The sequence below is a fragment of the Neopsephotus bourkii genome, unplaced genomic scaffold, assembly GCF_033783945.1.
Source record: "Neopsephotus bourkii isolate Nb327-2 ecotype Australia unplaced genomic scaffold, CSIRO-AGI_Nbou_v1 NB_1131, whole genome shotgun sequence".
NCBI lineage: Eukaryota > Metazoa > Chordata > Aves > Psittaciformes > Psittacidae > Neopsephotus > Neopsephotus bourkii.
The window spans coordinates 183770-195580 of record NW_026901617.1 but is presented as its reverse complement, the minus strand read 5'-3'; the positions used below and the strand labels follow the sequence as shown (position 1 = coordinate 195580).

At 56.3% G+C, this 11811-nt stretch overlaps 2 protein-coding genes across 4 annotated transcripts; both read left to right on the top strand.

Annotated features, from left to right (window-relative positions):
* Positions 1–1234: 1234 nt before the first annotated feature.
* LOC133217288 (uncharacterized) lies at positions 1235–8288 on the top strand. Its single transcript, XM_061362625.1, has 14 exons — positions 1235–1632; positions 1855–1965; positions 2242–2321; positions 2708–2816; positions 3083–3172; positions 3764–3868; positions 4483–4654; positions 5116–5207; positions 6020–6169; positions 6329–6733; positions 7265–7452; positions 7540–7677; positions 7891–8235; positions 8285–8288. The coding sequence occupies exons 1-14, from the start codon at positions 1405–1407 to the stop codon at positions 8286–8288; spliced, it is 2217 nt and encodes a 738-aa protein (XP_061218609.1). The 5' UTR covers positions 1235–1404.
* LOC133217273 (maestro heat-like repeat-containing protein family member 7) lies at positions 8268–10935 on the top strand. Of its 3 annotated transcripts, none has more exons than XM_061362594.1 (7): positions 8268–8329; positions 8609–8791; positions 8942–9097; positions 9431–9532; positions 9887–9989; positions 10245–10304; positions 10613–10935. In XM_061362594.1, exons 1-7 carry the CDS (start codon positions 8306–8308, stop codon positions 10786–10788), a joined length of 804 nt encoding a protein of 267 aa, XP_061218578.1. In that variant the 5' UTR covers positions 8268–8305; the 3' UTR covers positions 10789–10935. The 3 variants fall into 3 exon arrangements, with proteins under 3 accessions (XP_061218578.1, XP_061218579.1, XP_061218580.1); XM_061362595.1 differs by having other exon boundaries at positions 9431–9540; positions 9901–9989; XM_061362596.1 differs by lacking the exon at positions 10245–10304.
* Positions 10936–11811: the final 876 nt, after the last annotated feature.

Here is an 11811-nt window from a genome sequence, read left to right as displayed (position 1 = left end):
CTTCCTTTCAAAGAGAGGCAGAACAACACGTTCCAGCTGGGAGTGAAGCAAAAAATCTGACTTGGAATGTTGCTTTGGCTGTTTTGTTTTCTGCTTTATTCCAGCTTCTAGCTGGAGAGAGACTTTGTGGTGCCACTCTGTTGCGCAAAGTGTTCTGTTCTCGTGCCCAAAGGCAAAGGGACACCAGTAGTTGAAACAAGTGGTGTGTAGACACAAGGTGTAGGTGGAAGACACAGGGCGAAGGGGGTGATGCATGCTACTGGACCCGTCCTGTGGCACTGCTGTTGTTGCAGAGTGGAAGCATTGTTTTAAGGTGTGGAAGGCCTGAGTCCATTTCCCCTTCAAGGGGTTCAGCGGTTGCAGTTTTAGAGACCCTGGCATCTGTGAGAAAAGCCAGTTCTTAGTGCACAAGCATTTTCCTTAACACATTGTGAAAACTGCCTCCAAGGCCTTGTCTGTACCTTTTTGTAGGAGTTGGCCTACTCACAGGATCGTGTGATATTGGGTGGGAATTGACTTCTAGAGGCTTCTGCTTGAACTTCGTGCTCAAAGCAGCATCAGACCAAGCTTCTTGGGGCTTTGTCCAGTCACACCTTCCTGGCATGAGACAGCGCCATCTTTCTGGGCAACCTGTTCGTCTCTTTGCTGGCCTTAGGAGGAGAAAGGCTTTTCCTTCTTTCCAGTCTGAATGTCTCTTGATGCCTCTTGTCTGTCATTATCCCACCATGCACTGCTGTGAAGAAACTGGCTCTGTCTTCATGTCCTCCTGTAGGCAGTAAAAGGCTGCTGTGAGGTCTGCACTGAAGCTTTCTTCTCTACAGGCTGAATGAATGTCTTTCCCTCAGCCTCCTCTGAGGAACTGGATGATGTTAAGTTCCTTTCCAACCTGAACCATTCAGTGAAATTCTAGCTGTTAATGAAAAGAAGAAATAAGGTGGAAGAAAATGTGGTTTCTTGGTTACTTGAGTTCACGGCAACAGCCAGGCAGGGCAGCAATGCTGCTGTGGCACATAGGTCACAATGGGCCCTGTGGCACGTAGGTCACAATGCAGGCCAAGGTACATTCCCTCCTGGCCTGGGTGGTGGGTAACAGTGGGGCCCTCACGGCAAGTAGTGTGCCCAGCCCCACAGTATCCAGGACTCTGAGAAGAGCCAAGCAGCTCATGCAGGAGCCCCTGCTGGGGCAGCCGATGGTGACCATCAGCAGTCAGAAAGACCCAGGCAATGCCCACGAAGGAATCTCAGAGTGTCACCATGCATTACCTGAGTAGGTATCAACAGGTCCCCAGGGAATGACCTTGGGGCACAGAACAGGGCAGGGAGAAGCAAGTGCATGGGCAGGAGGCAGCGGTGCTGCAGGGCTGGCACCTTTCTCGCCCTGCTCCTGGCAGCATCCTGGAGGAGATGGACAGGGCATCAGCACCCTGGCCCAGGGTGTGCTGTGGGCACAGCAGCCAGTGCACGGCTGGGGAGAGGACCCCTCTCTCCCCTCTACCTCCTACCCCTGCCTGCAGCTCTCCCCATTCTTGCTCTTCCTCAGGTGTACCTGCTGCTGACTCTAGCATCCAGTTGCAGAATGAGGAAGAGGAAGCCCAGGAGTACATCGTGGACTTTGTCAAAAGCACCAGAAGAGTAATGGCAGAATTTGTCAGCAAAGCTGTGCCAGCAGCTCCCAGTTGGGTGCTGCCACATGTGCTGCCTACACACAGGCTGCTCGAGGGCTGCTGGCAGTGCAGAGCTGTTCCCCTCCTGGCCCCCTGCAGCATAGCTGCAGCCCCTCAAGCCTCCCCTCCTGCTGGCTGTGCCTCTGCCCCCTCACCCTTCTTCTCTGTCTCTCTTCTTCTGGACTGACAGGATCAGGAGTCGAAGATGAAGTTTCTGGCCTCCATCAGCCTGCTCTGCAGAGCCTCACTGCAGGGAAGGTACCAAAGCCCAACATCCCATGAGCTGCTGAAGAAACTGGAGGTGAGGAGCCCCCCCCAGTGGGGCTAAGGGAAGGGAGCAAAGATGGCCAAGCATGGGACCGGTGATAAGGACAGCACTCAGGCATCTGGGCACAGCGGGAGAGTGGGACGGGCCTTGTGGGAACAGCACTTCCTGCCAGTGGGGCCACTGCAGAGCAAGGGGCTGCTGTGGGTCCTGGCACTGACCTGCAGACTCTGCCCACTCTGCCGACTGGCAGACTGGTGGCAGGCACTGGCAGCTGCTGTGGCCCATCCCAGCCATGCTTTTCCTCTCCAGGCACTAATGCAAAAGGAGGCCTTTGACAGCACGGACACCATGATGTGGCAGCAAGCCCTGCTTGCCACCGCTGCACTGAGGTACCTGTCCCAGAGCCTGGCCAGGCCACAGCCTCCCATGGGCCTGGTAGCACCAGGCATTTCCTGTCCTGGTGGCGTGGCCGTTGGGCCTCTGCTCTCCCACCTCTCCGCCCGTCAGTGGGTCAGGCAGGATGGCGGTGGGTGCTCCAGGGCTCCCCGATGCTGCTTGGCTTTTCCTCTGAAGGAAGAGGCAGGAGATGGAAAGGGCTTCAGGGTCCACTGGCCAGGGCTGCCCTCTGTCCCTGACTCAGCAGAATGGGGGAGGGAGGAGATGCCTTGCGTACCTTGTGCAGGTCCAACCCTGGGGACTGCTAGTCATAGTCTTTGTGGCCACCTTCCCCAGCGTAGAAGCCTTTGCATCCAGCTGGCACCTTCTCTCCTTACAGTGAATACAGGGAAAACCTGCTGGACAACCACCTCTACAAACACATAGGTGGCACCTTCAGTCTTGTTGCAAGTGAGACGATTAGCCAGCGTACTCCATTCTATGATCAGGTAAATGCGGGCTGAGCTACAGAGAGCCTGACAGCCTGTCCTTCTGCATGGCCTTCTCATTGACTTTGGCTGCTGGAAGCCAACAGGAGAAGGAAGGCCAGGGAGACCCTGAGGCCTCCCCTGGGCATCAGAGGGCAGCTGAGGCCCCCCCCCTCAGGTGGAAGGCAGGCAGGCAAGCAAGCTGTCTGCAAGGAAGGAGGGCCAGGACAAGCATGTAACCTGCTGTATCTATGTGTATCTGTGTCTGTCTGCGTCTCTCCTTATAGATCCTGAAAACTCTGGACAGCGTGCTGGAGGTGCTGATATGTGGTGCTTCACAGAGATCCTGCATCTTCATAACAGAGAAAATATTGCAGGTCAGGCGTTTACCAAGAGCAGAGCTCATGGGGTGTCTTCCTTGCCTTAGCCTAAAGTGATGAGACCTTCTAAAGCATGTGCACCCCAGCCCCCAGGCCAAGGGGTGAAAGGAATTTCTGGCACTGCTGAGCCACTGCCCTCACGGTCTGTCCCGTTCACTTTCTCCTCCCCATTTGCCAGCAGGGTGGGGATGCCCTAGGATACAGCTGGGGTACAAGGTGCATAGTGCAATGGGAGTCCAGCCCTGAAGGTCTCCTCTTCTGGCCTCCTCGTGGGCCTGGCCTCCCTTGTGCAGCCCCTGCCAGAGGTTCTGGTCCTCTTGGAGAGGAGGCCTTTTTGGAGCTGCATGTGGAAGGGGGCAGAGGTGCCTTGGGGATGGGATCTGGCAAATTCCTTGACTGCAGCAGGTCACCAACAGCTGGCAGTGGTCCCCAGATTACAACATGGATGGAACCCATTCCAGGTCTTACTCTGGACCATGGGAAGCCTTGGCAGTACATTGCATAAACAGCCCAAGATGCTTGGCAGAACCACTGCTCTGGGAGTCACTGTTGTTCCCCACAGCAGACCTGCAGCTTTTCCCTTCTCAGGCTCTGCTGCCCATCACGGCATCCGAGGACACGGCTAAGCGCCGGAAGTCTGTAGAGTGGACTGTACGCCTCACCAACTATTTATCGCCCTCTTCAATGCTGCAGGTAAGGAGCCTGTGATGAAGGTGACTTAGGGCTACCACTTGCCCCTTCCTGGTGCCACAGAGTAGCTGATCACTCTGGGCCCCCTGCAAGGGAAGCCTGGGTGCAGGGCAGTAGGGGATTCGGCAAGGCTCAACCTTGCACCAGCATCTTTGGTCCTCTTTCTGGGAACTGCCCTCTGTCTTGTGCCTTCTCTCTCAGGAGCCAGTGCTGTCCCTGGGCATGACAGCATTTTGCAGATGCAGCTCTGGCAGCCCTCCCTCCCCTGGAAGTGGGGAGTCCTGCAGGTGGTGAAGGAGGGCTCTGTCAGCTGACTGTGGCTCTGGAGGAGCAGCAGATCCAGGGTCTCAGTCTTCTTTCAGACACCTACCCCTGTCCCAGGGGCTCCCAGGGCAAGGCGGCAGAACGTTCTAGAGTTCCCTTCGTAGGGAGACAGCACAGTCCTTGCCCTGGCTTGACCGCCATGAACTGGGTCTCCACGCAGTGCAGCACAGGGCAGAGCTCTCCAGAGCTGCTGCTCACGTGGCCCTCGGCCTGGAGGCTGCTCTTCGAGGTGAAGGCTTTCATCCCATCTGCCACAGCTTGACCCTGCTACTGCCGTTTCCTCTCTCCCACAGCACTTGAATGAAAGACACAGCATGCAGTGCTTCTCCAGAAGCAAGCCTCTGGAATTCCTAGGGCAGGCAATAGGGTACCTTGCCCTGTCCTGTGCTGAGGAGGACCAGGAGATCAGCTGCAGGGCTTTCCAGGCGCTGTGTAACTTCAAGAGGTTTCTTCTGGTGCGACAGAGTAAGAGACACTGAGGCAGGCTGGAGCTTTCCAGCTGCAAGGGCCCAGGCAAGGTGCCACACTGCCCTAGCCCCCTCCTCTGCTAGAGGAAGGAGCAGCAAATGCCCCCGAGGCTGGAGCAGGGCAGCAGCTGTGCAAACCGTAGGACGCACAGCCTGCTGCGGAGCAGCAGCTTGGGGCCTGTCCCGAGAACCCTTGAGCTGGAGAGCTGGTGGCTGCAGCATGCCTGGGCTTCTGTCCTCCTCCTGAGCAGAAAGCCAGACCGAACTCTCCTGCCCTGCCACAGCCTAAGAGGCAGTTTCCTCTCCTCCCCTGGGAAATGGGCCCACTACCGCCCTGGCACGTCTCCAGCTCCCATGGAAAGGAGAGCCAAGCACAGCTCTCCCTGACACCCCCACCTGCTGCCTCCAGCTCTCTGTTGTTCCTGCCATTGTTCACTCTGTGTTTCGCCTCCTGCCCAGGCTGCTCTGCAAAATATGAGGATGCACAGATCCCTCTGGAGCAGGAAGGCACTAACACCTCGTGGCCTATGGAGCTCAGTGATGAAATAGTGGTAATGACCTTCTCCTCTCTTGCTGGGGGTCTTGGCTGTGGGGCTAGCAGGACACTCCCATGAACCAGTGCCTCGGCTATTGTGGTGGATGGCATGGCCTCCCATGCTCCACAAGGGAGTCGGCAGAGGCTTTAACCCAGTGTCAGTGGAGCAGCTCTGGCCATCCTGGCCACTGGCAAGCTCTGGTTCCTGGCAGAGCCAGCACACTGTAGCTCTTGCCCATGGCTCAGCTCACCCGTCTCCTTCAGCCCACAGGGCAGCTCCCTCTACACGCTCTGAAGGTCTGACTGGCTAAAACCTCGTGTCAGAAATACTTTTTTTGTAATTGCCAGAGCGAAATTGAGATGCAAACGAGGTCAAGCGCCACAGTTGGTCAGTTTGTTTAGTATAAAAATATAGCTATTTAAAAAAGATTATTGTAAAATGTATAGTGATTGGACAGTTCAGAAAACAGGACAGAAACTAAGCAAGCATTCAGAGTGCAGAGAGATAGTCACCACTGTGCATCCAGTTTCGCTGTTCTTGCAGCCAGCTCTCTGCACATGTCTGTCAGCAGTCCTTGAGATAATGGACAGCAGTCTTTGAGACAGTGGACCTCAGTTCCTCACACCAGTCTTTGAGGCAATGAACGGTGGAGCCTGATTTCAGTTCAGTCTCTCACACATGCTCCCGTGGCTGCAGTCACCCCAGAGCAGCCCCCAGTGGTGGCACTTGTCCTGGGGGGGGGCAGCCCAGAGCCAACCTGGCTGCTTAGCTCTGCTCTGCCATCAGGGCCCTCAGGGTGACAACTCTTCCCTCTCTTTCTCCCTTAGGCAGCCGGGAGCTTCTTACTCCCGCATGAGAGGTACCACTTAGTCCTCATAGTCTTGAGGAACGTGGCACAAGAAAGAGTCTCGAACATGCAGGTGATTGCCAACACGCTGAAGCTAGTCTTGTCACAGTCATGCCTGAAGCTGACCAAGGTAAGCAGCGTGCAGCTGGACTGCCCCGTGCGTGTGCCCTCAGGGCACATGTCTGGTGGCCTTTGAGGCTGGCAAGGAGTGACAGGAGAGGAGTAGTTCTCGATGGCAGCAGGGGCCGTGGCTGCACTCCACCCAGCTCCACACTCCTGCCTCCGCCAGGTGGACGACCTCGTGCAGATCATCTACAGGCAGCTGATGCTTGTCACCAGAAGGTCGCTGCGGGACATGCTGATGCAGACCCTCCTCCAAATGGCCCAGCTGCACTCTTGGGATGTGACCACTAGCCTGCTGCGTATTTCCATCACTGGGGACATAGACACGTCCCTTCAGCTTCAGGGGAATCCTAGGACCTCTGGGAACTGCCCAGACAAAACTTGTTATGGCCAAGATGGCCCCACTGACGCTCAGCTCTGTCATCACGCCACTACCGAGGCCATGTGGAACACGCTGGTATGTGAGCCCAGCGTTTCGGGCGCAATACTGAAGTCGCTGCTGCTGATCCAGCACACGAACATGGCGCACAACACCTTCGGCACAAAATGCAACTGCCACTTACTGCTGACCGTGAGTGTCCGGATGAGGCCTGGTCCTCCCTGCCCGGGGCTGCGCACCCCTCTCCAGCTCCTCCTCCCCTCTCCATCTGCTCCCAGACCTGGAGCTCCAAAAGGTCACTGGGGGCTTCAGGGCTACAGCCAGGCAAGGCAGTACATGCTGCTCGGCCCCGCGGCAGACTGGCACACAGCCTGCCCCTGCTGCCCTTGGGGGTCCTCCTCCCTCCCCACCTCCTGCCATTTGGGCAGCCAGGAAGCCTGAAGGGCAGAGCAGGCTGTGGGGCTGGAGAAGGTGAGTGCAGCATAGCCAGCATGGCCCACGGGGCTGGCTGAGCTCTTCCCTCAGGACCATCAAAGCTTATGTGCCCATGCTACAAACGGGCACCAAGCCCTGAATGCCGCCGCAGGTGAGCTGCAGGCCATGCAGCTGGCTGGACTCTATCCTGGCATCTCCCTCAGCTCAGCGCAGCTCCTGAACCTCCCAGCCCTAGGCCTGCTGCAGGGACATCTCTGCAGCGAGAGTGTCCCTGGGTTTTTTCTGCAGGTAGCTATAGTCATGCGCATGGTCTTCCTGGTGCCCGCCAACCAAAGCAACATAAGGAAACTTTTAGAGGAGCTCTTCATGGCAGTGGTCTTGCAGATCTCCTTCACCATGAAGAGACCAAAGGAGGGCTGCTGCTGCTTTGAGATCTGGAAAAAGGAGGCTGAGGATCGTGTAGTCAACCGTCGCAGGTGCTCTGTTTCTCCTCCCTGGTGTCTGCCCTGGGCCAGAGCCAGGGCCAGGCTTCCACATGTGACCATGCTTTGCTCTGTGTGTAGGTGCATGGTGAGGACCATGCAAGCTTTCTTCCATTTTCTGGGTGGTGACTCCCTGGTTGAAGACATCAAAGGGAAGGCTGCCTGGGACATGCTCATGAGCCCCTGCGACTACCCCACTGGAATCAGGGTGCTGAGTAGGTACGAGCTTTGTCAGTCATCCTTGCATCTGCCGGTTTTTCCCCCCCCGAGAGAAAGGGTCCCCTGCATGACCCTCTTTAGCACAGGTGGTGGGGCGCAAGCAGCCAGCACAAGGTGCAGATGGAGCCTTGACCTGTGGGGCTGGGGCTGACACCATGGTCCTAGAGAGCTTTGCCTGTCTCGGTGCTGCCAATGTCTTCTTCCCCCTGCTAGAGTGCTGAAGCATAAAGAACGGGTCTGCTGTGCCTCCATATGTGAAGAGGCGGTTGGAACCATACAATCCTATGAGGACATCTGTGCCATTGTTGTCTTCACTGAGGTGGGCCTGGTGGCAAGTGTTTCCTCTCCAAGAGCAGGCAGGGGGAAGCGGGGCTGCATGCATGAGGCAGAGGGGAGGTGGCAAGGGTTCCACTGCCTCCCATCGGAGCGCTGCCCAGCTCTGGTGCCTTGCCCTGAGCCTTCCCTGAGCTCTGCTGCTGTGCTGGGCTCTTACTCTGCTCCGGGTGTGTTTCAGCTCCTGGACTGCAGCAGGTTTAAGACTGCCGATAGCCTCGTCCTGCATGTCCTCCACATGCATCTGTGTAGCAAGAGTTCGGTGCTGTGCAAGGTAGCGGTCACAAGCCTCGCCATGCTGTCTGAGAAACCTGAGCAGGTGAGCAGGGGCAGCCAGGCTGAGTGAGGGCATGTGCCCGGGCCTGGGCAGCAGGTGGTGGTGTGAGCAGCGGCGCGCTTGGGCTGTGCCAGGAATGAGGAGTGGTGAGAACCGTGCCCACTGCCCTCACTGTCCTGTTCAGCAGCCCCTCAGCCCCTGAACACGTAAGGCAGGGCATTGGGCTGTGCTGCGCACGGAGAGATCTCTGCCCAGAGATGGAGTGGTTTTGCAGGTGCTGTCCTCCTTGACTGTGTCACCAAAAAAGCGTGTTTCACACAGGCAAAGGCTATGTCTCTGGAAGGCCTGCTGCCAGCCGTTGTGCAGCAACTGCAAGATGATGACTGCGACATCGTGAAGGCAGCCCTGACTGTCCTCAGCAACGTGCTCTGCGTGGCAGACAGGCAGACGGCTGGCCCCATTGCTCTGCAGCTGCTCGAAATGCTCCTGCCACTCTTTGAAAATGTAAGGCAGCAAGAGAGCCCCTTGGGTGGCTCAGGGATAGCGCATCCCTCTCCGTGTATGCTCACTGGCCTGTGAGCGGTGGTTCTTCTCACTTCAGTGGCTTGGAGGAGCGAGGGCTGAGGTCCTCTCCTCTTACTTCTCTCGTCCTAGGCGAGCAGCTGCGTGCGAAAGCAGTCCATCCTCCTCAGCAGAGATGTGATGAGGCTTCCGTTCAAGTCTCACAAAAAGCAGATGAGGAAGGATGTGCAGAGAAGCCTCCTGCCCTTTTTCTTCCACCTGCATGACCGTGACTCAAGTGTGGCTCAGGTGGGCATTTCTGAGCTCTTTGAATGTGCTTCAGCTGGAGCCCTGATGGGGGCTGAGAGCCCCTTCCTGGCTGCAGCCGCAGAGCTGGCAGCCCCTGTGAACGTGGGTAGGGACATACCCTACACCCGCCCTGCCAGATCCAGCATCGCCCAGCAGCAGTGCTGGCCACAAAGACCTGAGCACTGGAGGCCCTGTGGGCTTTCCAGTGGCACCTGCAGGTGCCTAAGGCCAGGTTTTGACCCCGGCCCTCGCTACCCCCGTGCTCTGCCCAGGGACCTCCAGGTCCTCTTTCCTGGGTAGAGGTGCCATCTCCTTCTTCCTGCTGCTTTGAAGGCCTCCAAGGAAGCTGTCGTTCAAGCTGCCAAGTTCCTGAGGTGGCAGCAGCTCCAGCAGTTGCTGCAGACAGAGCAGATATGGAGGGCTGGCAAGTGCATGGTAAGGAAGTCCCCAAAGCCCTGCAAGCCAGCCTGGAGAAGCCTCTCTCCCCCAGTCCCCAGCACATGGGGCTAGCAGCTTTCCCCCTGCCCTCTATGGCAGCCCTGTGCTCCTGCCTGCAGCGCACAAGGGTCCCATTCCCCCGCCCCTCAACGTCCAGGGGTGCCCCACTGGCCTTTGGTGGCAGAGTGGCACTGCAGCACCCTGGCCAGGGAGCACGCTGCCCTCTGCTCCCTCTGAACCCTGGCACCAGGTAGCTGCTGGCTGGGCATTGTGGGTGTCCTGTCAGGAGAGGCCAGGCCTGGGTGCGGGCGGAGGGTCTGTGTCAACTCCATCCCCGTGTGCTCGCTCTAGCTGAAGAGAAGCAGAAGCAGATTGGAGGAGTACCTGCACCAGAGCCTGCTGTACCTGCAGAGCCCACAGGAGCCCTTGCGTGAGGTGGCTGTCAGGTTCATTGGTGAGCTGCAACCTGCCTGGGGGTCCCTCACTGTACCTCAGCAGCTTAACCCCAGCCATGGCTACTGCCAAATCCACCGGGGAGCTGCAGAGCCCCAACTGCCCGATCTGATTGATGTGGGGCTGGGTCCCTCATGACCGCTTCAAGCTCCAGGAGCTACCCTGGGCTCAGCCTTGGCCAGCGGGCCAGTGGGGGTGAACTGGGCTGCTGGGATGGTCAGCTCAGCAGGATCTGTGACGGGCTGTGTGTGCCTAGGGCTCGCTGGGCTGCAGCTGAAGGATGGGTGCAAGGAGAAGATCCTGGTCATCAATGAGGGTGAGTGAAAGCAGTGGGGTGCCTGTGGGTAGGAGGAAAGGCCCTGGGTAGGGAGCTATAATCCCTGGCTTGGCCTAGGAGGGCTCTGCTCTCTCTGTGGGTGAGGGGTGGCGTGGGCAGAGTAGAGAGATTTGAGGAGCATGTGGGACATTGGTGGGCAACACCTTCCATCTAATCCTGCTACCCCGCCTCCCTCCTGGCTGTGGGAATTGCTGTGGGGCGGGAGTGGCCCTGCCCTGGCTGGAGGGACTCTTCAGATCCCCTGCAGATCTGGGATGTGACCGTGGCTCTGTTCCTTTCCATCCCAGCCCTTCAAAACATGGAGAGTGACAGCAGCCCCTTGGTCTCTTCCCTGGCGTTTGAAATGAAGCAGATGCTGTATGATGCCTGTGAAGAACCTTCTGCCAGTTCCTTCCTGCCGGCACTGTGGCGCTGCCTCCGGAGGGCAGGGAGGAGGAGGAGGATCCCTAGCCAGCTGCTCTGATCCAGGGCACTGAAGTGAAAGAGCTTCCTAGGAGATTCTTCCTCCAAGTGCAAGGAAACAGCAACAGATTGTTTTCCGTTGACACTTTTTATTATGTCAACATAATTTTTGAAAGAAAATTTTTATGATATTTTCTATTGAAATCTCTTTTCTATCCACTTAAGATCTATTGCTTGTTTGTTACACTGTGCACCTGCAATTGGTAGCCATAGTTCATAGTTATCGTAGCTTGGGCCTGGGACAAAGCGCCCCTCTTAAAACAAAAAGGAACAACCAATCTTTGCTGTGTTTGAAGGATCCAAGGTGAATGTCCGGGATCGGTAGCACCAAAGGCTGAGTTATTTGACAGCTTGGCCAGGTCACCAGATCCTTTCCAACCCTAACTATTCTGGGATGCCGTGATTCTATGATTTACTAAATAGCGACTGAAAATACATGCAGGAAATTAATCAAGAGTTTTTCTAACTGGCATCTGTGCTCATCAGGACACTCCTGTTCATCAGGAGCTGTTAACTGTCAGATGCTGAATAGAAGAGGACGCCTCATCTAGAAGAGGCATCTCCAGGCCAGTAAAACACATTTTGGCTTGCCCAAAAGGAGTGGCCCCATTCTCTCTTCCCAAAATGTAGGTCTTCCCTTTTTTTTCCTGAGGAGAAAATTGAGCCTTATGCCCTGAAATGTAAATCTTTCTTTTTATTTGGAAAAGACTTCGTCTATCTGGGATGATTGCAGAGCCTATACCACTGTGGTCCAAAAAGCAGATTCATGCCTGGTGTGCAGTAAAGCAATTCAACACACTCAGGAGAGATACTCTTTATTCAGGCTGGGTGCTCAGTGGACTGTTCCACAAGTCAATCACATCAATGCAGGTTTTTTGTTATGTGTATACACAAAAGGTACAGGTAGTACGGTCCCAGTGACAGTAATCGGTTTTAATCTATATATAATTGTAATATTTGATGTGTCGTTCTTTCTAATCACTGTACGTGCTCCGTGGAAGGGTCTACACCTGGGCCGGGGTCT